This window comes from Dermochelys coriacea, chromosome 2 (assembly GCF_009764565.3).
Source record: "Dermochelys coriacea isolate rDerCor1 chromosome 2, rDerCor1.pri.v4, whole genome shotgun sequence".
NCBI classification, from domain to species: domain Eukaryota; kingdom Metazoa; phylum Chordata; order Testudines; family Dermochelyidae; genus Dermochelys; species Dermochelys coriacea.
In genome coordinates this window covers 272,405,282-272,433,209 of record NC_050069.1, presented here as the reverse complement: position 1 = coordinate 272,433,209, position 27,928 = coordinate 272,405,282, and the positions used below count along the sequence as shown (strand labels likewise).

Sequence of the window (27,928 nt, the reverse complement as noted above, 5' to 3'; positions counted from 1 at the left end):
CTGGGATTTGGGGCGGTGCATGCTGGGAGTCGGAGGCCCGTATGGGCCAGTCTCTTCTGGCGATGGCGGGACGTGACTCTATTTCCCAGAGCGTCGTGAGGCCCGGCGAGAAGTGACGTCTCGCGTGGCGATTGGCGGTAGGGCCGGAGGGGGCGGAGCGTGCGCACGCGGTGGCAGCTGTTCTGTTGCGACAGGCGGAAAAGCGCGGAGGAGCCGGCGGCTGGTGAGGGAGCGGGGCCGGGGAGAAGTTGATGGGGCTTAGCCGGCATCCGGCCGCTGCTTCCCTGGCGCCTCCGGGCGAGCTGAGGCCCGGCCCCGCCTCGGAGCCGGGGGTCAGTAGCGGCCCTGCGGCGGCGGCGCCTCCCGGCAGCTGCTCCGCGAGATCTGAGACAGCAGCGGCGCCGCTCCGGCCCTCCCAGCGCCCGCTGCACCCTCGCAGCCCGCGGGCTGCCGGCCACGCCCCGGCCCCGGACGCAGCGAGGAGCCGAGCGGCCGCGCCGATTTGGGGGGCCTGGTGCCTGGCCCTCCTCGGGGGGTGCGGGTGGCCTCGGAGGAGTAGGGGGTGATGGTCTCGCTCTGAGCCCTAAAGGTGGGAGGACCCGTGACCCAGGAAACTGCAACTAGCCCAGAGTTCAGAGGGTGTAAATTGTCATGGAAGCCCAGGAAAGGGACTCAGCCCCAGGGTCTGTGCCAGGCCTTGGCTTCTCTCTAATGGGGCTCTGCTTCCTCTTCCTTTTGAACTGTACTAGAGCTGTGACCTGTAACCATGCCCTCTGACCTGGCCAAGAAGAAGGCAGCCAAGAAGAAAGAGGCAGCCAAAGCTCGCCAACGGCCAAAGAAAACCCTAGAGGAGAATGGGGATGCTGAGATTGAGCAACAGGAGATGAAGAATGAGGAGGCCAATGGGACAGAAGGGTCAGGTGAGAAAGGAGCATCCTGTGTTGGACTCTTTCCTTTTTCTGGGTAGGTAGGCAGGCTCATCAGGTGCCTCCCAGCTCAGCAGTGGCTGAGCTGCCAGTGCTTAATTGCAGCCAGGGCTTGGCAGTTCAGAGCCCCCCACCTCTAGGCTTGCTGAATCAGTTATGGATGTAAAAAACTGCTTGAGCCCTGGCATCTTTTTCATTACAAATTAAGCACTGTGTGGTGCTTTCTTGCAGCTTGACTGATTCAAGAAACCCTCCACTTTTGTGGAGATCAGATGTTGGCATCTGAGTGGCACAGGGTATTTGGTTGTTGCCATGCCAACTGTAATGAGACTAATCAATTATTTCCCCATGCTAATTTTTCCCCTACTGTTACTCGCACCTTGTCAACTGTTTGAAATGGGCCATCCCGATTATCAGTACAAAAGTTTTTTTTCTCCTGCTAATAGCCCCCTTTGATTGATTAATTTTGTTACAATTGGTATGGCAACACCCATTTTTTCATGTTCTGTGTGTATATATATATATTCCTACTCTATTTTCCACTGCATGCATCTGATGAAGTGGGTTTTAGCCCACGAAAGCTTATGCCCAAATACCTTTGTTAGTCTCTAAGGTGCCACAAGTACTCCTTGTGGTGTGTTGTTCGTTTGGTGTGTGTTTTTTTTTTTTTTTGCTTGTTTGTTTTGTTTTTCACTAACCATGGTGACTCTGCCTGCTTTGCTGAGCAAGTGAGCTGCCTCTTTTCCTGGGGAACAGTGCTTGGGCAGGGGCAGACTCGCACATCATTTTGGGTGCTGGGGGTGGAGTGAGGGCTGCCATGGGGACCCTGGGTTAGTCCTTGTCTTTTGGCCTGTCTCCGCACACAGAGATAGATGCTTTGACGAAGGAGCTGGAGGACTTTGAGCTGAAGAAAGCAGCTGCTCGTGCTGTCACTGGGGTGTTGGCCTCCCACCCCAACAGCACTGATGTGCACATCATTAACCTCTCGCTGACCTTCCACGGCCAGGAGCTGCTGAGCGACACCAAACTCGAGCTGAACTCAGGACGTCGCTATGGCCTTATCGGGCTCAATGGGATAGGTGAGATTGGGGGGTGTTGTGTACATGTGGGGAGAGAGCTTCTCAGCGCTGGTTTGGAGAAACAATGCTCGGGAGGAGGAGGGGTCAATGAACTGGTGGTGAGCTGTAAGATGCAAAATCTCAGTGATGCTGGAGAGAGGTGCCCCCTGAGCAGGAAAAAACAGAGTGAGACTCAGCTGGGGTAGTGCAGCAAATACACCTGGGGCACCTGCCCTTATCCCAGGGGGAGTAAAACAGGGAAGGAAGTTAGATGGATTCGCATTGCAGCTTTGTGTTGTGTATTTAGCAGCATCGGTGTCACAGTGCAGGGAGGTCATAGTGACCATGGTTCCCTCCTTGAAATCCTGCCCTCTCTTGGCTTTTATGACTCTGTCCTCTCCTGGTTCTACGCCTACCTCTCTAATGGAGGATCCTCCTCCTCTGCCTTCCAAAGGTTCTGTGTGGTTTCCACAGGGCTCTGCCCTTGGTCCCTCCCCTTCTCTCTCTCTCTCCACCTTATTTCTGGGTAATCTCATATGCAAACACAAATTCAGTTACTATCTCTGTGTTGATGATTCAGCTCTCTACTCCAGACCTGTTTCCTTCTGTCCAAGCTTAAAACCTCAGTCTGTCTCTTTTGACCTCTCCTTGTGGATGTCTAGCCATCAGCTCAAGCTTAACATGGGTAAAACAGAGCTCCTAATCACCCTCCCTGCTATCTTCTTTCCTGATCGCTATGGACAACACCACCCTCCTGCCTGTCACTAACACTCATAACCTGGGAGCCACATTTGATTCTGACCTCTCTCTAGGTCTTCATGTCTGGGCTGTATCTAAATCTGTCTGATTCTTTCTACATAATATCTAAGATATGATCTTTCCTATCCATCCACACGGCTAAAATTCTCTTCCAAGCTCTCAGCATCTTGCTTCTTGATTACTGCAACATCCATCTCTCTGTTCTTGACAAATGCATTGTTGCCCCACTAACACCCATTCAAGATACTGTTACAAAGATCGTTTTCCTAGCCTGTCACTTTGACCATGTCAGCCCTCTCTTTGAATCCCTCCACTGGCTCCCCCTTCTCTATCATCTCAAACATAAACTGCTTGTCTTCATTTTCAAGGCTCTTCATAGTTAGTCCCAGCTTTATCTATCATTTCTCTGTTTGATGCCTGCCTCTGATCAGTAGATGCCAGCCTCCAGTGCCCACTTGTTACATTTTCTAACACCTTTGTGCGTTCGCCCAGGCTGCCCCACGTGCTTGGGAGGTGCTCCCCATAAATACCTGCAGAGCTACCTCCTTATCTACTTTCCAGACTATCCTTAAAACTCTCCTTTCCGATGATCCTACATAAAACTTGACCATTAGTCTGCTAGTGTGCAGAGACCGCTGCCTACCACGCTGACCAATATTGTCTTGTTTCCTCATACTCCCCTGTCTGTACCTATCTATTGTTTCTTGCCTTACACTTAGACTGTGAGCCCCTTGGGGAAGGTACTGTCTTTTTGTTCTGTTTGTACAGTACCTAGCACAGTAGGTTCCTGATTTATGAGTAGGGCTCCTAGGTGTCATGGTAATCACATAGTAATAACTGCACTCGCTTTCAATGCCAGATAGTAACAGGAGGGTGTTTGTCTGCCTACCTGCCTGTACATAGGAAAGTCGATGCTCCTGTCCGCTATCGGGAAGCGGGAAGTGCCAATCCCAGAGCACATTGACATATATCACCTGACCCGAGAGATGCCCCCTAGCGAGAAGACGCCAATACAGTGTGTGATGGAGGTGGATACGGAGAGGGCCATGCTGGAGCGGGAAGCTGAGCGGCTGGCTCACGAGGACGGTAATGCTCAAGTGGGGTTCATGTAGGCAAGGAATCACCTTGGGGGAAGGGCCTCTTACTCAGGCTCTTCACCAAAGTTTTCACAGGGCATGAAGCCTGACTCTGCTGCCCAGTTTTAGCTGGAGATTTCTGGAGAGTGCTGCTCCTTCTCCAGCAACACAACAGCACCTTCCATTCAAACTAGAGTGGAGCTTGCTCCCCTGGAGCTTGCTATGGGATCCCTGCCTTGGGAGGGGGTTTGTGAACCAGGGGGCAGAGAGGTAGCCCCTAGCCGCTGCAGGCAGCAGTGAGGAGGGACGTGAGTGGAGAGTGGGACGCTGGTGGGGACTTGGATTGATGAGGTGCTGGCGCAGGTGCTGACTGGTGGAGTCTTCTCTCACAGCGGAGTGTGAGAAGCTGATGGAGCTGTATGAGCGTCTGGAGGAGCTTGACGCCGATAAGGCAGAGGTGCGGGCCTCACGGATCCTGTACGGTTTGGGATTCACTCCAGCCATGCAGAGGAAGAAGCTGAAAGATTTTAGTGGCGGCTGGCGAATGAGGGTGGCTCTTGCCAGGTGAGTGCTATGCTCAGTGTTCCCTCCCTGGGCACTCCCCTCTTCTGTTCCAGGTTGCTACATTGGAGGTGCAGAGATCTCTGGGGAGGTGGTGGGAGTTGCTTTCTGGACATCCACCCTCCAAACTGGGCTTGGGGAAACCTCTATTCAACTACCTCTCTCCTTCTGGCTTCTGCAGAGCTCTCTTCATTCGGCCATTCATGCTGCTGCTGGACGAGCCCACAAACCACCTGGACCTGGATGCCTGTGTGTGGCTGGAAGAGGAGCTGAAAACGTAAGCGTGGCTGGAGGCAGCTATTGCTGTGCTCTGGTGCCCGTGCACCCTTCTGGGGCATCCCAGGGCAGCTCGCTTCCTGGAGCAATCGCTCCCAGCAGCTGTCTGTAGGTGCCACCTGTGGACATGTCTGTTTGTATTATGGTGTCACAGAGGGGCCATTGTGCTGGGTGCTGAATGGACAGTAGGAGAGTCCATGCCCAAAAGGACTCTCTCTGGGAGGCATTACTGAATTAATGTTTCCCACGGAGCAGACTAGGCCCTCCAAAAAGTGTGTGTCGGGGCCTCTTTCCTGTTCATTCTGCCCAGTTGTGGTGAGGGATCATCTTCTTTCCTGGGACTTGGCCTAGGAGCTTTCCCTAAAGCTCTTGCAGCATCTGGTTCTCTGTAATGGGAGGGAATCCAGAGTGGTTTGTAGTGCACATGAATCCCTCGTGGTCCCTGGCAGGGCTGCCAGCCTAGGAGTCTCATCCCAGTTGGGCCTCTAATAGCCGTGTGGTGCTGCAGGTTCAAACGGATCCTTGTGCTGATCTCCCACTCCCAGGACTTCTTGAATGGCATCTGCACCAACATCATCCACATGCACAACCGCAAACTGAAGTATTACACGGTGAGTGAATGGGACCAGGGTGTGACAAGCTCCTGGGATGGGGGAAGAGGAGGAGACCCCTGTTTAGGCTACCATCTCCATCCCAGACCCATCCCTGGCTCCAGGACAGGAATGTGCAGTCTAGAGAGCACCTCTTTGCAAGAGGCCTGGGCATCTTGTTTCAGTTATGTGCAGGGAGGGCGTGGCCTTTGGGAGCTGTCTCATGGCCTGTGGTCTCTCCCTCCAGGGAAATTATGATCAATATGTGAAGACCCGGCTGGAGCTGGAAGAAAATCAGATGAAGCGTTTCCATTGGGAGCAGGATCAGATTGCCCACATGAAGGTATCTATTTAACTGGACTGCAGTTCTCAGTCTTCCCCCACATGCACCCCATTATGGCAGCTGCCACAAGGTAATCCCTTGTCTCGTTACAGAATTACATTGCACGATTCGGTCATGGCAGTGCCAAGCTGGCCAGGCAGGCCCAAAGCAAAGAAAAGACCCTTCAGAAAATGATGGCTTCCGGGCTAACAGAGAGAGTGGTGAATGATAAGGTAGGATGGAGAAGTGGAATTGTCTGTGGGAGACAAAGATTATAAATATGACTGGAGAAGTCAAATGAGCCTGCAGCTGGGAATAATCATCAGAGCTGGAAGCAGGAGTGGCTGTGGGGGGAGGCAGTAAATGGAGCACCAGCTCTAACAGAAGACTGGCCAAAGAAGAATGCATGGGGGGCTACTATACAGCGGCTTCTTATCCCAGCGTGGGGGAGGAGGCTTGTCCAACCCTCCCAAGGGATCCAAAGCAATGAATGCTGAATGGCTTGGAGGTGGGGGAGCAGCCCCTCCCTTCAGCTGAAGGATTAAAGTGGGGGTGGAGACATGAACACACCTACCCCACAAAGGAAGCAGAATGGGTAGGCAGTCGCCGGCAATGGGCTGAATGTCACAGCAAACCTCCTGCTAGTGAGTTACAGGCCTGCTTGACCTGGTGGCTGTTAGGAGCAACTTGTAAAGCCATCCACTGCTCCCTGGCATCATGGTGCTCTCTGGGCTCCACGGATGCAAGCAGCTGCTCCTCCATACTTGGAAGCCAAGTCATATTTGAACAGCAGGGCTCCTCTGGTACCCTGGGTGGGGCAGGAACTTAACATGGGGATGTGTTTTGTTCCCAGACCCTGTCGTTTTATTTCCCACCATGTGGGAAAATCCCCCCTCCTGTCATCATGGTGCAGAATGTCAGCTTCAAGTACATGAAGGATGGGGTGAGTATTCTCCGTTCCCAGGCACGCTTGGTGCTGTGCTTGCCTGCGTTGCATGAAGATTTCCCCCTCCCCTTGTTTGGACCCTGAGGCCACTGGCCCAGCTTCCCCATCAAACTGTAGCATGGGGAGGGGCTCAGCTCTTGCAGCTGTGGCTTATCAGAAGTGCCCAAGCTGGGCCTGCTTATCACAGCTTACCAGGTGTTTTGTGGCATGACCCCTCTGACGGTCTCCCCTGTGGATTGCAGCCCTGGATCTATAATAACCTGGAGTTCGGGATTGACCTGGACACACGTGTGGCACTTGTGGGACCCAATGGTGCTGGGAAGTCAACGCTGCTGAAACTGCTCACAGGAGAGGTATGCTTCCTATATGGCTGTTTCCCCTGCTCTTCCCCACCCCTACAGCCCTGGTGTCACTTGCAGAGATTGACAGCACCTAAAATGCTTCCTTGTACAGAGCCTCTGTTGTATTATTGTAGGTGGAGTACATGGGTCCAAAGAGTCAAAGATGAACACTGACTGGGTCACATTAACAACATTAAAGCATTTCAAACGAGGTTGGGGGCTTTGTATACATAGACTTCAGCCTGCTTAGTACCATGGCAATCATCATTAAAAATTTAAGCTTTCTATTAAAGATAAGAAAGAAGGAAAACATTTACGCATATGAAATATAAAGTATTAAGGCTTTAATTTTAACCGTGTTTCTTGTTCCCTTTCCTTTTAGCTGGATAGAGATTTTAGAAAACCCTTGTTTGACAGTCTTGTAGATGGTATTAAAGCTAGTAATAACTTTTCCCCACAAAAGAGAGAAGTTAGTTGAAATGGGCCGAAGCTGTCGTTGTTAAAGTCCAATCCCATTTCCTAGAAAACAAAACAAGACAAATACTCACAAAGCGGGGGGGGAAAGAACAGCAAAGAAAGAAAGTGCAGCGTCTGTCTCTGTTGGCATTCGTTTGTAACTTCACTACTGGAAAAACACAGGCAGAGCATGGTCTAATCAGCTCCTCCAAGACTTGTCAATCTTGTACCAATATCAGGTTATGCAGGGCACTGCATTTAGCTACCTTTTCCTGGTTACAAGCTTAAAACAATGTTGCAAAATATACAGTCTTGGCTGGATAAGCAAGACTTGTATGAGACAGAAGGAAAAAGGAGAGGGATAGGAAAGCGAAGAAATAAGGTGGAGAAGGAAAAGAACACAAGGGGGAAGGGTGAGTGACAGTCTCACATCCCAGGTGGTTTTTTAGGATTAAGCTGGAGTTGGTGACACTAGTGGTGTCCTGACCAGATCAGGCCAGAGAGATGGAGCCAGATGACATCTTTCAGGATTAGGATGAAGAGGGTCCAGGTTCCAGGGTGGCAGCTATGATAGTGAAGCCAGCTCCTTCCCTTTCTCTAGTTTTTTCCTTCAGCCAGCATTGCGGTAGTCAGATTTCTTCCCCAACATCTTTTCTTTAAAAAAAAAAAAAAAAAAAAAAAAAAAAAAAAAAAAAAACCCTAAAAGCGGAGGGATGGGTGGAATAACCCATCTCTTGTTGTTTTGCCACTGATTAGGCCTAGTTTCTGACTCATCAATTTTGCTTCTCTGATTTTTCATTTCCACCCTTCTCTTGTTTACAAAGCTTGATCTTAACACAGTCCCTGAGTTATATCAGGAGACATTTTGTTTGGACTAATTCAGTCTTTCGTCCCATCAACACTTACTGTTATAGGTTATTGTGACACTGTATAAACTTTTATCCAGTTTCCCAGAGCTGAGCTCACAATTAGAATAAATTTGTAGGGGTAATTATTACAACACATAATCCATTCACTGACCCCAGGAAGTGCTGCCGCTGCCCTCCCCCCACCCCCCCAAAATAGGATTGGTGGAGAGGAGAAGTGATAAGTCATGATTCATTGCTGCCACACCCACTCAAGCCAGCTGTCTCCCATCAGCTGGAGCAGGATAATGTGGGCTATTATGGGAGGAGTGGCTGGTCTGCTATTCCCTTGTGAAATGCCTTTGTCTTCCTTCCAGCTGCTGCCCACAGATGGGATGATTCGCAAACACTCGCATGTGAAAATTGGCAGATACCACCAGGTAATCCCTGCAGGGGCAGTGAGGAATGTCACAAGATGCTGGGGATGACTACCTGGGAACAGAGGAGTCTCATCTCTCCATTCTTCTCCCCAGGCCCTTCCCCCAAGCCTGGCCTAAGTGTCTCTAGCTCCTGCTTGCTGGGTCACAGGCTGTGCCTCCAGGTGAAGAGGCACCTCATTAGTCACAGCACAGCACTTGGAATGGGGAAGGGCTGCTGCTCAGTGAAAGGGCTCTGGACTTCCTTCTAGCTCATGTCTCCTCCTGCTGCGTGTGGCTATTGAGCAGGCCATGGTGGCAACCTCTGCTTCCTTTGGAAGGTGTGACAGTGCTGCTCTGGGCCTGTCTGTTTTGTCTCTGACCCCTTGGACTGGAGACTGCAACTCTGTGCCTGGTACAGCACAAAGCATAACGTTCTTTACCAGAGCTCTGTTTGATATGGAGGCCGCTTCCCTATGCCTTGTGAGCCTCTTACTATGCTGAGGCACTGGCCAGGTATGGGTTGCTGTGATCTGGGGATCAAGGTGTATCTGAAGTTCTGCTTCCTGCTCCCCAGCTTTTACCCACAGAGGTGAAGAGGTTTGGGGGGCTGGGAGGGGCTTGCTGGCTATGAACTCACTCTTAACAGGTGACTGGGATCTCTGCTTGTGCTGGCCTGAAGTTGCTCTTCTCTTTGTCTAGCACTTGCAAGAGCAACTGGACTTGGACCTCTCACCCCTGGAGTATATGATGAAGTGTTACCCAGAGATCAAGGAGAAGGAGGAGATGAGGAAGATCATTGGAAGATATGGGTTGACGGGGAAGCAGCAGGTAGGTGTGGACTGAGTGGGCATCTATTCCATGGGGCCTCCTCTTGGAGTGATACTCAGGATGCAGAGCCACCATTCTCCTTTTGTTCATCTGCCAGCCATCTGAAGTTACTGGGCAGTGGGCTACACTGGGGAATAAAGGTGCAAGCCCTCTCCCACTTACGGGCTTGTGGCCCCCAGAGCTACAGTGTCGAGCACCTCCTCAGTATTTAAAAAGGCTATTTCCAATCTCCCATCCAGACTGTGGGGAAACAACTCAGTTAATCAACAGGGAGTGTGTGGCAAGGGAGCAGGGTCTCATGCTTGGCTCCAAGCTTGGTGACTATGGAATCACTCCCACCTCACCAGCTCCTCTCGGACTTCTGCCTCCTGGGCCTGTTAGACACCCCAGATGGTTTTGAGTCGCGTCTGGTCCAGTTTAGTCTCCCCCTCAGCAAGTCTGTGCTGCTGTTGGAGACGGGATACTGGACTAGACTGACTTTGGGTCTGATCCTGCATGGCCATCCCAACATTCTGTGCAGTGGCTGGTGCCTGGGTTATGCTGTTGGGATTGATTAGCTGGCTCGCTGTGTGGAATAGCTGTGCTGGCAGTGGTGGCAGAGAAAGAGGATGTTTGCTTTGCTTCCTTTGGTGCAGTGGCATAGATCAGCTGGGATTCTTTGTGCCATTGGAAGGTTCTGCCCACGATGAGCCATAGTCATCTTCATGGGTGGTGTGTGACTCCTCCATTTGGAGAGGCTGTGCATGCCTGGACTCTTTGGCCTGCCCCCACTCAGCCTCCTCCCCCCATGCTCCACCCCCAGGCCCACCGACCAGCTGCTTACACGTACGCACCTCTTTTTCCACCCCCCAGCCGGCCAGCCATCCACTCACCATTTATGTGCTTCTTCACTTCCTCCTGTAAGGCCCCCAAAGGTTGGGGTGAGGGCTCCAGCTGGGGATGAGGGGTTTGAAGTATGGGAGGGGGTTTGGGGTGTGGGCTCGGGTGGGGCCGTGGATGAGGGGTTTGGTGTTGAGGCTGCACCTGGGCTGGGTCCAAGGGAGAGGCACCATTCCACACTGTGGCAGCTCTGGGCCGGGCTGGGGCCCTTGATAGGCTGCTGTCGAGCCACGTAGCTTAGAGGGAACTTAGCCTACCACCAAACACTTGCTTCCGTCATCTCATGGAGCAGGTCATCAAGGAATCAATTTTGAAGCCCTTGGAGGAGAGGAAAGTGATCAGCAACAGTGAATATGGATTCACCAAGGGCAAGTCATGCCTGGTCAACCTGATTGTGTTCTCTGAGATAACTGGCTCTCTGGATATGGGGAAAGCGGTGGATGTGATGTACCTTGACTTTAGCAAAGTATTTGATATGGTGTTCCACAGTATTCTTGCCAGCAAGTTTAAAAAAGTATGGATTGGATGAATGGACTATAAGGTGGATTTAATTTAAATCACTAGTCAGGAAGACTCTCTCTCAATTTTTAATCATGGATTTCTTCATAAAAGTGCATTCTTGTTGGTTGGTATAACCTTAATACATATTCTTCACAACTCGGAGATAGATACAGGCTTCATTTTTAGAAGGTACACACTATACATTTTTAAAGTGATTTAGTTTGAAGACTTTTCAGATTAGTTTTACAGCTATATCAGAAAATGAATGATCATTTGGTTATTTCATTTACCAAAGGTAATTGAAGTAGATAGTTCTCCTCCCAAAGACTTCATAAATATCTCCAATTCAACAGATTAATCATTAATATTTGGAGTATTTTCTTGCCATGGTGTAGGAGGAGAGCATCACTAGACAGACATTTTAAATTGTTTTTTTTAACTAAAGTATTATGTATTCTGGATTTTTTTTTTCTTCAACAGCAAACATAATAATTTAACAGAACAAGCATATGGATTTCTGAATCTTTCAAGTTTTTTAAAATTTAGGCTTGTTTTTGTTAAACTTGTTTAAATGAAATTTTAAAAAAATTTAAATCTACTATGTCAGCCAGGTCAACATGAGAAACTTAAAATATTGGCTTCTGCAGCTAACTCTGTCGTCTTCATCTTCATTTTCCTGTTTGTTCATAATCTGGAAAAGAAAAACAAGCTTTCCAAATGATTTCTCAATTTGGAATGAATTAGTCCAAAGGAAGAAAATATTTTTTCTACACCGGCAGAAGCAGTTACTGCTGTTAAAAGTGAGATTATCACTTCAACAGTCTCTGAATCCAAGTGCTTAAGTGACTTCCACCAGTTCACTTCCTTTAAAACATCATCAGCAAACATATATTTCTTGAATGTTTCACCCTTAGCTCTGAAGTTTATTATAATTGGCATTATGGAGGGATGATTGCTGGATGTCCATGTCATAGCTAACTCCTTCTCTTCAGCACTTAAGGTTTGACCCTGGTACCGAGTATTGAGAATATTTGCAAGAAAATGAGCTGGAGATGGTGCTTGTCCCATTTGACTTTTTTAATCGTTGTAATTTTACTCTGTCATTGCATATTTCTCTTTTTAAGCTCTCACTGAGTTCCATCCAAATTTTAACAGCATCAGCAATAAAACAGCTATTTCCCTGCATTTTTTGTTCAAGGCTACAGAAATAGGCTTCAGGGTACTCGGCATGTGTTCAGCATTTCTCTTAAGCCCAATGTTGAGAACTTTGGCTGTGACCGTGACATCTATTTTTTTCACAATTTTGTTCACAAAGTGTCATCAGATTAGGCCAGTTCTTGATACAGTGCTCAAAACAGTCCACTGCTGAGTTCCATCGCACGTCTTGTGGGAGAGTTAGCTTGGTTCCTCCCACTTTTTTCAGAGCAGCATCTGCAAAGTGGTTGTTACGGAATTATTTTTCAATTTCAACAACATTAGCCTTTATTTCTGGAACACTGAAGTCTTGTGCTAGGAGGTGCATCAAATGAGCACTGCAACCATACGTTATTAGCTTGGGACTCTCTTCGTTCCTAAATTCCTTCTCCTCTTGGATACATTTGCAGCATTGTCTGTGACCAAGCTGCGTACTAGACATTTTAATTTTTTTTTTCAGTTTGATATAGCTTTTACTGCTGCTACTTATTAGTATTCTGCTGTGTGTGCATTTCCTGATGTATTAATTGTTTCTGTCAGGAAGACATTCCCTTCTTCTGTTGTCACGCAAGCACATAAAATGGGATCATTGTGGACATTGCTCCACCCATCAAGTCTCAGGTTAACAATTTCACCCTCTAGACCTTTTGCACACTGTTCAATTTCTCTTTCATACACTTTATCCAGCAATTTGTGTGAGACATCTGCTCTGTTGGGTCGACTGTATCCTGGTCTTAATGACTGAACCATGTTAATGAAGTGTGGGTTCTCAATCATACAGAAAGGAGAGGTTTCAGAGTAGCAGCCGTGTTAGTCTGTATTCGCAAAAAGAAAAGGAGTACTTGTGGCACCTTAGAGACTAACAAATTTATTAGAGCATAAGCTTTCGTGAGCTACAGCTCACTTCATCGGATGCATTAGCTATGGTTGTTTCTGGAAGATGGAGATTTTTTTTTTTTCTTTTTGCTACAGGTGATATACTGTGGTCATGTGACATACATGATATGACTGAAACACTGTCATTGGCAGATAACTCTGACACTACAGAAAATGATGGTGATCTTGAAGGTGGATAGTCTTCAGAATCCTGTATGTTGAGGATAGATGTTCTTAAACAAAATAAGTCAATGCAGTTATTAAATTATTATTACCATACTGCTCATTTAGTATTACTCATTGCATTCACTGACACTCCATACTATTTTAAAGGTGAAATTGTAAAAGGAAGATCTGCCTATTTCAGCTATCTATATTCTTTTTTTTATCACAACAGCATCTAAAATGATAGTTGTTACTCTATGGTACTATATTTTTTGCTCAAACATGAGAATTCAAGAATAGTCCAGAAGGAAGACAGGCAGTCCTTAAGAAAGAAGTATGAAATAAAAAAGTTTACCAACCTGAAAATCCTGCATATTCAGACATGTTCCTTTTATCATCATCACTGCAGCTTCCTCTTGAGAAGGAACACTTGCCGTGATGTTGTTTCATTCTGGCAATCAGGCCTTTCATTTCTTTGTTGCACTGTTTGTGTTTTGCATGTATGCCTGTCTTACCCACAGGTAGAGGAACTTCATTAAAATATTCCTAAACTGGGTCTCTTTTACAGCCTGCTGCCATTATAGGTTTTCCCTTTTAGTGAGAGAATGGTATGGTAGATCTCAAATCAATGAAGGCTACACTCAGACCTCAAGATTTCTGGAATATGCTGCTCAAACAGTTTCACTCTTGTTTCTACTGCCTGTCTCTCCCTTCTCTCATTTATCTCCAGACTACTTCTCCTTGTCCAGATCTATTCCGCCCTCAACAATCTTCTATTCATTGAACTTTTTGAAACTTTGCACTTTTAGAGAGTTAAGGGATTGACTGTGTACACAGATTTGCAGAGAGACAATAGGGTTGAGGTCTGTTATTTCTCTTATTTATTTATGTTAAAACATTTGTGCTACTAACAAGTATGTTATCTGTGGAGACAAAAATCCACAGTTGGAGAACTGCAAAACTAAGCATCTCTGATGGTATCTTCTAGACTGACCACTGAGTCCTATTGGGTAGATAGAAAGATTAACCTAAATAATCTATACAGAAGCCCTTGGAACCACATAAGATTAAGTCCCTAATTCAGGAACAATTGGAACTCATTTACAAAACTTTTCTTAAACATTACATTACTATATTGTCTCATATCAAATTAGAATTTATATTCCATGATGAGACATTATAGCTCAAAGATATATTTTTGCATCCAATGAAGTGAGCTGTAGCTCACGAAAGCTTATGCTCAAATAAATTTGTTAGCCTCTAAGGTGCTTTTCTTTTTGCGAATACAGACTAACACGGCTGCTACTCTGAAACCCTTAATTAAAACTATCTTTAGATAGGTTTTTTTCCTCAAAGCATTTTATCAAATAAAAATCTGATTTTTATCCACCCTGGAAAACTGGCTAGATTGTTGGGATCAACGGGTAGTGATCAACAGCTCGATGTCTAGCTGACAGTCGGTATCAAGCGGAGTGCCCCAGGGGTCTGTCCTGAAGCCAGTTTTATTCAACATCTTCATTAATGATCTGGATGGTCTTAGAATATCAGGGTTGGAAGGGACCTCAGGAGGTCATCTAGTCCAACCCCCTGCTCAAAGCAGGACCAATCCCCAACTAAATCATCCCAGCCAGGGCTTTGTCAAGCCTGACCTTAAAAACTTCTAAGGAAGGAGATTCCACCTCCTCCCTAGGTAACGCATTCCAGTGTTTCACCACTCTCCTAGTGAAAAAGTTTTTCCTAATATCCAACCTAAACCTCCCACGCTGCAACTTGAGACTATTACTCCTTGTTCTGTCATCCGCTACCACTGAGAACAGTCTAGATCCATCCTCTTTGGAACCCCCTTTCAGGTAGTTTAAAGCAGCTATCAAATCCCCCCTCATTCTTCTCTTCCGCAGACTAAACAATCCCAGTTCCCTCAGCTTCTCCTCATAAATCATATGTTCCAGTCCCCTCATCATTTTTGTTACCTTCCGCTGGATGCTTTCCAATTTTTCCACATCCTTCTTGTAGTGTGAGGCCCAAACTGGGGACAGTACTCCAGATGAGGGCTCACCAATGTCGAATAGAGGGGAATGATCATGTCCCTCGATCTGCTGGCAATGCCCCTACTTATACATCCCATCATGCCATTAGCCTTCTTGGCAACAAGGGCACACTGTTGACTCGTATCCAGCTTCTTGTCCACTGTAACCCCTAGGTCCTTTTCTGCAGAACTGCTGCCTAGCCATTCGGTCCCTAGTCTGTAGCTGTGCATGGGATTCTTCCATCCTAAGTGCAGGACTCTGCACTTGTCCTTGTTGAACCTCATCAGATTTACTTTGGCCCAATCCTCTGATTTGTCTAGGTTTGCACCCTAAGCAAGTTCTCAGATGACGCTATGCAGGGGAGAGGGGTAGATAGGGTCCAGAGTGACCTAGACAAATTTGGAGGATTTGGCTAAAAGAAATCAGATGAGGTTCAACAAGGACAAGTGTAGAGTCCAGCACTTAGGACAGAAGAAGCATATGCACTGCTACAGGCTGTGGACCAACTGGCTAAGCAGCAGTTCTGCAGAAAAGGATCTGGGGATTACAGTGGATGAGAATCTGGATATGAGTCAACAGTGTGCCTTTGTTGCTAAGAAGGCTAATGGCATATTAGTAATAGCAGTGCTAGCAGATTGAGGGAAGTGATTATTCCCTTCTATTTGGCACTGGTGAGGCCACACCTGGAGTACTGCGTCCAGTTTTGTGCCCCCCACTACAGAAAAGATGTGGGCAAATTGGGGATAGTCTAGCCGAGGGCAACAAAAATGTTTAGGGGGTTGGGGCAAATGTCTTATCAGGAGAGGCTGAGGGAACTGGGCTTTTTTAGTTTGCAGAAGAGAAGAGTGAGGGGGGATTTGATTGCAGCCTTCAACTACCTGAAGGGGGTTCCAAAGAGGATGGCGCTCGGCTGTTCTCAGTAGTGGCAGATGACAGAACAAGGAGCAATGGTCTCAAATTGCAGTGGGGGAGGTCTAGGTTGGATATTAGGAAACACTATTTCACTAGGAGGGTGATGAAGCACTGGAATGAGTTCCCTAGGGAGGTGGTGGAATCTCCATCCTCAGAGGTTTTTAAGGCCTGTCTTGACAACGTCCTGGCTGGGATGATTTAGTTGGGGTTGGTCGTGCTTTGAGCAGGAGGTTGGGCTAGATGACCTCCTGAGGTCTCTTCTAACCCTAATCTTCTATGATTCTATCTCATCATTGAGAGGTGTGAGGGATGATAGTGTATATATGTAGGAAGAGAAAATGGAGGCCCCATTTACAGGATGGGAGACTGTCCTGGGAAGTAGTGACTCAGAAAAAGATATGAGGGTCATGGTGGATAATCAGCTGAACATGAGCTCCCAGTATGACTCTGTGGCCAAAAGAGCTAATGTAATCCTGGGATGCATTAACAGGGGTATCTCAAGTAGGAGGAAAGAGATGATCTTATTTCTATATTTGGCACTGGTGAAACTTCTACTGGAACACTGTCCAGTTCTGGGGCCCACACTTCAAGAAGTGACAAATTGGATAGGGTTCAGAGAGGAGCCATGAGAGGGATGACAGTATTAGAAAACATGCCTTGTAAAAGAACTCTAAGTGGTGACTTAATTAGTCTATAAATATCTACATGGGGGAAGAAATCTTTAGTAATAGGCTTTTTGGTGTAATAGAGAAAGGTCTAATGTGATCCAGTGGCTGAGAGTTGAATCTAGACAAATTCAGACAGAAATAAGGTGTAAATTTTTGACGGTGAGGGTAATTAACCATTAGAACAATTTACCATGGTGGTGGTAGATTTTTCCATCACTGACCATTTTTAAAACACAGTTGGACTTTTTTCTAAAAGATCTGCACTAGGCATTATTTTGGGGCAGTTCTATGGCCTGTTATACAGGAGATCAGACTAAATTATGGTCCTTTCTGGCATTAGAATCTATGAATCTCTGGCATGTTTGTCTAACGATTTTAGAAACTTCCAATGATCTATCCCTTTGTCGTTAGAAAGTTTTTCCTAATATCTAATCTAAATCTCCCTTGCTGCAGATTAAACCCATTACTTCTTGTCTGCAGTTGGCATGGAGAACAATTGATCAGTCCTCTTTATAACAACCCTTAATATTCTTCACCTATGTTATCAGTTCCCCCCCAGTCGTCTTTTCTCAAGACTAAATATGCCCATTTCTTTTTTAACCTTGTCTCATAGGTCACATTTTCTAGACCTTATATTTGTTACTCTCCTCTGGATTCTCTCCATTTTGTCCACATTTTTCCTTATATATGGCACCTAGAACCAATGTTCTTTCTAATTTTTTCCATCCACGTGCAGAATAAATTTTGTTATGTACACTCAGGTAATGTGCCCCACAAGTAGAAACAAAAAACCTAGTTATGAGATATATATATTTTAAAAGTTACCATAGGGATAATTACTCCAGCCAGGACAGGTGAGGCATTTTAGAACTCACTGCTCAAAGAATTAAATTTAATTTTTATTTCACTCTTACACTTATGAAAGGCATAGACCAGTCAAAAAACTAAAACAACGCACTTTGAAAGAATATCATTACAGAGAATACGTGTGCAAGAAGTAACAACAACAGTAATACAAGTATGTTTTGGGAGGGGTGTGTGTGTGTGTGAGTGTGAGAGAGAGAGAGAGAGAGACTCTGTCTGTGCTGGTTCTGAGACACCGTGCACTGTCTCCTTAAGGCACTCACTGAAAGCTCTCCTGCTCTGCATGAGCCATGTCCTCTCTCTCCTGCTCTGTGGAGATGGGGTACATGGGCAGGGGAGAGACTGTGTGAGTGTTGGCTGCTGGGGAAGTCTCTGATAGACTGTGCGGTGTCTCTTTAAGTCACCCACTGCGCGGACAGAAGGCTCCTTCAGACCTAAGAGCTGCTCCAAGTCCTGAGCTCTGTCCCCTCTCCCCTGCTCTGTGGAGATGGGGTGCAGGGGAAAGGGGACAGCCTGACATCAGCACCTCTCTTCTCTCTCTGCCTCCCTCTGCTCTGCACAGCCAGCAAGAGAGTCCTGGGAGCAGCTGCGGGAACAACATGGCTGCAAAGCAGTGGGTGGAGGGGCACCTGAACACACGCTGTTGTGTGCAGCTCTGCTAATCAAGTGCATGGCGCTTGAATCACTCCTGGGCAGCCACCCGACAGTGCAGCTTACAGGGAACGCAGCCTAGAACTGGACACAGTGCTCCAACTGATGTCTCACCGGTGCAGAGTATGCTGTGACAATTACCTCCCATGTCCCACAAATAACACTCCGGTTAACACACCCCAGAATTAGCCTTTTTCACAACAGCATCACATTGTTGATTCATATTCAATTTCTGATGCACTATAATCCCCAGATCCTTTTCAGCAGTACTATTACTTAGCCAGTTATTCCGTGTTGTTGTGCATTTGATTTTTTTCCTTCCTAAGTGTAGAACTTTGCACTTGTCTTTATTGACTTTCATCTTGTTGAATTCAGACCAATTTTCCAATTTGTCAAGGCCCTTTTAAATTCTAATCCTGACTTCCACAGTGCTTGCAACCCCTCCCAATTTCGTGTCATCTGAAGATTTTGTAAGCATACTCTCCTCTGCTATACAAGTCATCATTAGTTAAAACATTGAATAGTACTATTGGACCCAGGACTGATTCCAATATGCCCTCCCAGTTTCACATCGAACCACTGATAACAGCTTTCTGAGTACGGTCTTTCAATCAGTTGTGCACCCACCTAATAGTAAATTTATTTATACCACATTTCCCTAATTTTCTTATGAGACTGTCACATGGGACTGTCAGAAACCTTATTAAAATCAAGATACATAGCATCTGCTGCTTCCCTCCTATCCACTAGGCCAGTAACCCTATCAAGGAAGGACATTGGGTTGATTTGGCATGATTGTTCTTGACAAATCCATGCTGGCTGTTCCTTGTCACCTTATTATCCTCTAGGTACTTACAAATTGATTGTTGAATCATTTATTTTATTTTTATTTTATTTTTTGCAATATCTTTCCAGGTATTGAAGTTTAGATTTGACTGCTCTATAATTTGTGGGGTCCTCTTTGTTCCCTTTTTTAAAGATAGGTACTATGTTTGCCCTTCTCCAGTCCTGTGGGACCTCTTCCATCCTCCATGTGTTCTCGAAGGTCATTGCTAACGGTTCTGAGATTGCTTTAGCTAGTTCCATAAGTACCCTAGAATGAATTTCATCATACCATACCAACATGACTACATCTAACTTATCAAAATATCCTGTAACCTGTTCTTTCCTTATGTTGGCTTATATTCGTTTCCCCCTTGTTGTTAAGACTAATAGTGTATCTGATCACCGTTAACCTTTTTAGTGGAGACTGAAGCAAAATAGGCATTAAGCATCTCAGCCTCCTTGACATCATCTGTTGTTAGCTCTACTTCCTTACTGAGGTAGGAGTTACCTTTTTCCTAATGTATTTTAAAATAGCCCTCTTCTTATTGCCTTTTATGTCCTTTGCTGGATGTAACTCATTTCATGCCTTAACCTTTTTGATTTTGTCCTTACATTCTTATGCAATTCTTTTGTATTCCTCTTTTAATCTTGTCTCCTTGAGAGAGTGCCAGATCTCTTGAACTCCTTTTTCTCTTAGGTTTTCTTCCCATGAGACCTTTCCTGCCAGTTCTGAGTTTGTTTAAAATCTGCTTTTTTTGAAGTCCATTATTCTTACTCTGCTGCTGTTGCTCCTTCCTTTCCTTCGAATCATGAAATCTACCATTTTAATGATCTCTTTTGCCCAAATTGCCTTCCACCTCCAGATTTGCTGCCAATTTCTCTCTGTTGGTCAGAATCAAGTCTAAAAAGGCTGTCCCTGGCTATGTGCTCCACTCTCTGAAACAAAAATTTGTCTGCAGTACATTCCATGAACTTATTGGACATAGTCTATTTCGCCATGTTACTTTTGCAACAGATATCCGGGTACATTTCCTCCATAACTACCCAGTCTTGTGTCTTGGAAACTTCTGTTTCAGAAATGTCTTATCCACTTTCCCTTCCTGATTTGGTGGTCTATAGTAGACCTCTACAATGATGTCACTCCTATTTTCACGCCCCCCTCTTTTTTCCTTTACCCAGAGACTTTAAACTGCTGCTCACCTTCTGGACCTCAGAACAAGTGTGTATATTCTTGATGTATAATGCAACACTTCCTCCCTTTTTCTCCTGTCTGTCCTTTCAAAACAAGCTATAACCCCTATACCAATATTTCAGTCATGAGACTTATCCCACCAAGTCTCTGATGTCAGTTATGTCATAATTTAGCTTATGTACTAATACTTCTAGTTCTTCCCATTTATTTTCCATACGCCTTGCATTTGTATGTAGACATCTAAGATGCTGAATAGATTCCCCGACTGATTTCCCTCTTATTGTTCCTCTGACCCTACTGTAACTTTCCATGTCCTCTCACCCTACCCTTGCCCTCTGTTAAGGTTGCCTTAATTATGCTTACTGTGGGCTTTTATCACCTGCCTCCTTTGAACCTTGTTTAAAGCTCTCCTCGCTAGGTTGGCGAGTCAGTGTGTGAAGATGCTTGTCATGTTGAGTTGCTTGTCCATTACGACCCCGAAATCCTTTTCAGAGTGATTGTTTTCCAGGTATAGTGTCCTGTTCTGTCAAGCATTGGCATGCATCCCTTGATCCTAGATGAAGAGCTTTGCATTTCACTGTATTAAAATGCATTTTGTTTGAATGAACCCAGCTTACAGTGCACTGCAGATAGCTGTATGTAACTTCCCAATCCTCATAATTACTTTCACTCTGCCAATCTTTGTCATCCACAGATTTATCAGCAGTGATCAGCCTAGTACTGATCACTGCAGAACCCCACTAGAAACTTTACCATTGATGACTACTTTTTGAGATCTATTAGTTAGCCAGTTCTTAATCCATTTAATGTGTACCTTACTGATACTGTGTAGTGCTAATTTTTTTGATCAATGGCTACAAAAATCAAGAATACTACTGCTACATGTTTACTTTTGTCAGTCAAATTTGTAATCTCATTTTTAAAAAAAAATGAAAGATGGTATTATATTCCTCATCTTCTAATTTTTTACTGATTTGAATCCTGTCAGCTTTTCCAGTTCCCCAGCTTTTAAAGATTTATGAAAAACTAACCGTGGGCAAAAAATCATCTCAATCAGCTATTATAGAACTCTATATTGATTTTAAAATATTTTGCCCTAGCAAAGTCATCTTAATGCCCTCAGGTAGACTTTTATTTTATTTAAAGTGAATTTTATAATGTGGGTTCGGCTCTGATGGTTACAGTTTCAAGCTTAACGGAGAGAAAGTTGCCTGTTCTACTTGCTTCAGATTTAGAGTCTCTAGGCACACATAAAGACCAAGGATAGTGGCCACATAGACATTCACAAGTACAAGATCTAGTCTGTTTTATAAGTTTTATTAAAGTTACAATTAAAAAGTTATGATTCCCCAAGAATATAGTTAAAAATATAATTATACTCACACCCTAAACAATAGTGTTAGGGTCTGATGGATGTCTCATGGATTGATCAGTAGAGGGATGGTTCCTGCTGGACTTTTCCCATAGGAATCTCAATTTTCCTATTCTGGGCACCCCCTTTTTATAATGTGATTCTGCCTATTCCTATATTCTCCACATGTCCATAAAAGTGTAAACCGTCTTTTTCCCTTTTTGTCTGATGTACCCTAGAAACTTAAGGGACCCTGATTTCTATAGGCTGTGTAGGTTCTCTTTATTCTCATTAGCATTGACATACAACCTGTATCCTGTAGTTAAGGCACATGTTGGCAACAGATGTGCCTTTTCAGCATTTTTATGATTTAAAATTAATCTTCTGGCTAATTTTTCCCAATATTACCATTTGGTACTTTTTCCCCATCATCTCGGGGCATCGGGTTATTCGTTGGTCATTTATTTGTGTCAGCATTTCTTGTCTCTAAGGCCAAAAATAGCTAAGCTAAAATCTTGCAGGACTCAGCGTACAGGTTCTTGCATTTCAGCTTGTCTGTCTTTTATATCGAATATGTGATTCCCTCTAAGGGCATGTCTACACTTACTGGGGATCGATGCCACTGTGATCGATGTACCAGAGGTTGATTTAGCACAGGGTTTCTCAAACAGGGGGTCCCAAGGTTCTTACATGGAGGGGGTCGTGAGCTCTCAGCCTCCACCCCAAACCCTGCTTTGCCTCCAGCATTTATAATAGTATTAAATATGTTAAAAGTGTTTTTAATTTATAAGGGGGGAGTCTCATTCAGAGGCTTGCTATGTGAAAAGGGTCACCAGTACAAAAGTTTGAGAACTGTTGATTCAGCGGATCTAGTGAAGACCCATTAAATCAACTGCAGATCGCTCTCCTGTCAACTCTGTTGCTCCACTGGAACAGGAAGAGTAAGCTGATGGGAGAGTGTCTCCTGTCAATGCAGCATGGGGTAGGCACAGCAGTAAGTCAACCTAAGCTACGTCAACTCCAGCTACGTTATTCACATAGCTGGATTTGTGTAACTTAGATCGATTTACCCCGGTAGTGTAAACAAGGCCTAAATACCAATCAATCTTATACTTCTAGAATTCTACAGTGAATCTTTATGATATAACGTACTGATATTAATATAACATGTATATATGAATACATATATCACACAATAAATGAAGAATAAACTAAAATCATTGGCTACACTTAGTTACTAATGAACTAAAAAGTAGTTCATTCATGTGATGTGACTACATCATCCTGCTTTTTTTCCAAATATGGTGCAGAAATATTTAAGACTGCTGCCTCCTCCTCATTAACAGTTTTTTCATCTTCATCTAGTAATGGGCCTGCACTATTGCTCGGATTTCTCTCATTCATGATATAGTTAGAAAAAGATTCCTTCTTATTGTTCTCAATTCTCCCAGCCATAAATTTTTTTTTCCCTTGGTCTCGAGCTTCCCTTATCAATATACCAAAGTCTGTGTGCTCTCATGCTATGTAGTATTGATGCTTCTACTTCTAACCCACAGATTATCATCCCCTGGATGGCCACCAATTTACACATCATAGACAAGAAATCTCTTCTGTCTTTAGCGGAAATGAAAACATGGCACGTGCAACACAGGTTACCGTGACTATTTGATGGTTGGCCCCACCTACTACCTGGGGTAGCATGGTACCTAAACAGAATGAAACGGGTCCATTAGTTGACAGGGTCCCTGTCTGAAGGCCAGTTGTAGGATCCTTTTTTCCTTCACCTCATGGTCCATGTGGACTAGGTTTTTTGTGATGAGGCATCTTTAGCACTGGAGGTTGGAAGGGAACTGAGCGGCTACACTGCACCCTTCACTCCCCCTTATTTTTGGATTGTTCTTGGATCTGTCTGTGATGGACTTTTCATCTGCTTGGTTTCCCATCCATATACTAACCTAGCTTGACCTAGCTTGGTTCTAGATCTGACCCCTGGGTCACAATACAAAGTGACATGAACTTGTCTTAAGTTGCAGCCACTCTCTGAAGTGGAGTTCTGTAGTATTTATTTAAATGGAAAGTATGGCCTAAACAAGGTTTGGAGTGTGGTATATACACAGTCCTCAGTCTGCTTAATACGATGGAAAACACCATTAAGAATGCTTTTTAACGTTTTTATTAAAGATACAGAAAAGAAAGAAACAGTTAAAAGTATTTCAAATATGAAGTACGTAAGGCTTTCCTGTTAGCTGGAGAAAGGGTTTTTAGAATGAAAAACGCCTGCACACACCGCTGCCTGTCTCTTCAATGGTATTATAGATAATAGTCTCTCTCCTTTTGGGGAAAAGAGAATAAATTAGTTGAAATGGGCTGTTGTTAAGGTCTAATCCCATTTCCTAGAGGGGAAAGAACAGAACAGCAAAGACAGAACATGCAACTTCTGTATCTGATATTGATTCTCGCTTTCAACCACATTACTGGAAAAACGGGGGCACAGAACATGGTAGTCTCAGCCCCTTTGAGACATGGCAAACTTGTTCCAGTGTTGGGCTGTTTAGGACCTTGCATTTAGCTACCTGTTTGGTTGCAGTGTTGGAAAAGATGCAGTCTTGGCCAGCTAAGCCACTCTTATTGGACAGAAGGCAAAAGTGGGGAGAGAGGAAAATAAAGTAGTACGGTAGAGAAGAAAAAGGACACATTGGTGGGTGGGGGGTGGTGTTTGGGATTCAGCTAATGCCAATGGGATTGGCAATGTCGTCAGGGTCTCTCTCTTCACCCAGGAAATTTCTTGGTGTCAGGATGACAAAGGTCCATTGATATTACAGTGGATCCCAGGAGATGGAGGGCAGTCAGCAATTGTCATGGTAGCCCATCTGTTGTCCGTAAAATTTCCTCCCAAAGGCTTTCCCTTTAAAAACCACAAAAAGGATTGATGGGTGAAATAGCCTGCCCTCTTATTATTTTGTCCACCAAGTAGGTCTAATTTCCAACATATAAATTTTGGTTAATTGATTTCCAGTCCCTCACTCCTCTTGCCTACCAGGCATATTATCATAGTCCCTGAATTATATCAGTAGGTCTTTTTGTTTGGATTAATTGAGTCATTTAGCTTTAGCAGCTTTATGTAGATTCCAAGGTCAGAAGGGACCATTATGATCAGTTAGCCTGACCTCCTGTATAACACAGGCCAGAGAACTGCCACAGAATTATTCCTAGAGCAGAGATGTTTACAAAAAACATCCAATCTTGATTTTAAAATTGTCAGTGATGGAGAATTCACCCCGACCCTTGGTAAAATGTTCCAGTGGTTAATTACTCTGTTAGAAACTTATGGATTATTTCCAGTCTGAATTTGTCTAGCTTCACCTTCCAGCCATTGGATTGTGTTATACTTTTCTCTGCTAGTTTGAAGAACCCATTATTAAATATTTGTTCCCCAATTAAGTCACCCCTTAAACTTCTTTTTGTTAAGCTAACACATTGAGCTCCTTGAGTCTATCACTATGAGGCATGTTTTCTAAGTCTTTAATTATTCTCATGGCTCTTCTCTGAACCCTCTTCAGTTTATCAACATCCTTCTTGAAATGTGGACACCAGAATTAGACACAGAATTCCAACAGTGCCAAATACAGAGGTAAAATAACCTCTCTGCTCCTACTCGAGATTTCCCTGTTTATGCATCCCAGGATCGCATTAGCCATTTTGGCCAAAGTATTGACTGGGTGCTCACATTCTGCCGATTATCCACCATGCCCCTCCCCCCAAGCCTTTTTCAGTCACTGCTTCCCAGGATAGAGAGTCCCCTATCCTATAAGTATGACCTATATACTTTGTTCCTAGATGTATAGATTTACATTTAGCGGTAGTGAAATGTGTATTATTTAGTTGTGCCGAGTTTACCAACAATCCAAATTGATCTGAATCAGTGACCTGTCATCTTCATTATCACTCCCCCAATTTTTGTGTCTTCTGCAAACTTTATCAGTAATGACTTCTGTCTTCTAGGTCACTGATTAAAATGTTAAATAGCATAGGGTCAAGAACAGTTTCCAGTGGAACCCTATTGGAAACATAACCACTTGATGATGATTCCATGTTCAGTTACATTTTTGAAAGCTATCAGTTAGTCAGTTTTTATTAATTTAATGTGTGTCATGTTAATTTTATTATTCTAGTTTTCAATTAAATGTCATGTGTTACCAAGTCAAAAGTGCTTAATACAGAAAAGGCAAAAATTTCAATATTATTGATGATTCTACCATGTCCACCTAATAGTGGACCAAGCCGATTGTCAGGATACTTTTGTTTCTAATATATTTTAAAACAAAACTCTTTCTTATGGTCCTTAACTCGGCTTGCCATAGATTTCTTCTTGTGTCCCTTTGCTTCTCTTATCAATTTTCTACAGTTCCACACTTCTAATTTTATATTGATTTCTATCAGTTTCCCATTTCTTCTGTTGTTGTTGTTTTGGGGTTTTTTTTTATAGCTGCCTTCATTTCCCCTCTAAACCATAGTTGGATTTTAACCAACTTGGCCGCCTTCCTCTATTGTGGTTTTTTGGGCATTTAGGAAGGTGTTTCTTAAATGATTCCCAATTATTATTTAAATTTTTCTGATTAAATACTTCCTCCCAGCTGATTTGGCTCTTAATTCCACAAAGCTAAAAATAACTTTCCCAGCTAGTCGCTCTAGGAGAAACATCCAGTCACTCTGAAACTGAGGGCAGAATTTAGGGCTGTGGGTAGGATGTGGCCCTATAATGACCTTAATTAATTCTGTACCTGATAGGACTTCAAGCATGAGCAGCATCTTTGACTGCTCCATGTTCCTGCTTCAGAAATCTGCAGGACCCCTGGTGCAGCGGTGGGGGAAGGGTTAGTCAAGACAGGAGCCCACTGCAGCTGCCCTACTGAGATGCAGAGGTGCTGCCCATGGAAAATTCAAATTCTAGCATGCAGTACTCCATCCCGACACCCATGGGAGGACCAATCTATGGGAACTGGTGCAATCTGTGCCTCTTCAGAGCTGTAAGCATTGTCTGTTTGGCAGGTGAGCCCCATTCGGAACCTCTCTGATGGGCAGAAGTGCCGTGTGTGTTTTGCATGGCTGGCCTGGCAGAATCCCCACATGCTCTTCCTGGATGAACCCACCAACCACTTGGATATAGAAACAATAGATGCTCTGGCAGATGCCATCAACGAGTTTGAGGGAGGAATGATGCTTGTCAGCCATGACTTCAGGCTCATACAGCAGGTAAGGCGGGGGTGGGGTGTTTCGTCAAGCGCTTTTCTCAGCCAGTAAATTGGAAGGGGGGCGTCTGTCTCTATCAGACCCACTCTAACTCAACTAGATGTGATGGGCTGGATGCATGAATTCCTGGGTGAGATTCTGTGGCCTGTTACGCTGATCACCTAATTTGGCGTAACAGCTATGAATGTGCTTAGTTGAGTTAGTGAACTGCTGGCAGCTGCTTGCCTGCTTTGGCTGGACAAAAGGGGACAAGGGAGCCTGGGCCCCCCTGTGGGGTGGAGAGGGAATCCCCGACCTAGTGCCCCTGTGAGCAGAGTTGCACTAAGGACCAACTTCCTATGTTTTCAGGTTGCCCAAGAGATCTGGGTCTGCGAGAAGCAGACAATCACAAAGTGGCAGGGTGACATCCTCGCTTACAAAGAACATCTCAAGTCAAAACTAGTGGATGAGGAGCCCCAGCTCACCAAAAAAACCCACAACGTGTGAGTGCTGGAGGGGTCGGTCAGGTGCTCTCCCTAGAGACTGACACAGTGGCCAGCCTGACCCACCCTCCTGCTGACTGGAATCGACTCTGCTGCTATCTCTGTGGTTCTGTTCTAGCATTGCTGCAACATTGCTTCTCCTCGACCCCCCCCTCCCCCCGTATCTCCACATCTGGACAAACCCTTCCCTTCTATTCCAACTGCACTCAGGCAACTGTATTCATAGCTGGATGGTGTCCCATCCTACATCAGACTTTTCACTCCAATAGGCTGGAGTCATGGTGATGGCAGTAGGGAATCTGACTTGCAGTGATACAGAAGTGGAGACCCTAGTCCATCTTCTCACCCTTCACCCCCAACTTTCTGCTTCAGTTTAGAAACTTCACTTCAAACTCCTCAGGCCTTGATTTGTTTTTTAATGATTATTTAACAGTGTAATTACCAGATCTGCCTGAGAATCCATCAGTCAATAAAGAGGGAAGAATAGTCTCCTGCTTTCCTTCCTCCTCCTGTGAGGTGCACTGGGCATGAGAGCATGGAACTAGCTCTCAGTTAGTGCTGAGCTGCTTGGGTTTTAGTGCATGACACAGGACCCCATCAGCACCCTGTCCTGGACTTGGGGGAAATGCTGGAGTCTTTCCTACTGACACCCAATGCCCCCTGTTAGTACAGAATAGTCTTCCAGTAC

At 45.0% G+C, this 27,928-nt stretch overlaps 1 protein-coding gene across 3 annotated transcripts; it reads left to right on the top strand.

The window, feature by feature from the left end:
• The first annotated feature begins 16 nt into the window (after positions 1–16).
• LOC119851240 (ATP-binding cassette sub-family F member 2) lies at positions 17–27,729 on the top strand. 3 transcript variants are annotated; one of them, XM_038390775.2, is made up of 15 exons: positions 17–223; positions 750–920; positions 1,793–2,005; positions 3,647–3,829; positions 4,212–4,383; positions 4,562–4,657; positions 5,165–5,267; positions 5,494–5,589; positions 5,682–5,801; positions 6,422–6,511; positions 6,757–6,867; positions 8,534–8,596; positions 9,275–9,403; positions 26,558–26,761; positions 27,107–27,729. In XM_038390775.2, exons 2-15 carry the CDS (start codon positions 767–769, stop codon positions 27,242–27,244), a joined length of 1,872 nt encoding a protein of 623 aa, XP_038246703.1. In that variant the 5' UTR covers positions 17–223; positions 750–766; the 3' UTR covers positions 27,245–27,729. The 3 variants fall into 3 exon arrangements, with proteins under 3 accessions (XP_038246703.1, XP_038246704.1, XP_043365781.1); XM_038390776.2 differs by having other exon boundaries at positions 210–332; XM_043509846.1 differs by lacking the exon at positions 17–223 and having other exon boundaries at positions 450–920.
• Positions 27,730–27,928: the final 199 nt, after the last annotated feature.

Bases quoted from the DNA above. Each gene is read 5' to 3' on its own strand.
- LOC119851240 (XM_038390775.2), top strand. From the start codon at position 767: ATGCCCTCTGACCTGGCCAAGAAGAAGGCAGCCAAGAAGAAAGAGGCA. The intron at 921-1,792 runs GTGAGAAAGGAG...CTCCGCACACAG, and splicing joins CAATGGGACAGAAGGGTCAG to AGATAGATGCTTTGACGAAG. The intron at 4,384-4,561 runs GTGAGTGCTATG...TGGCTTCTGCAG, and splicing joins ATGAGGGTGGCTCTTGCCAG to AGCTCTCTTCATTCGGCCAT.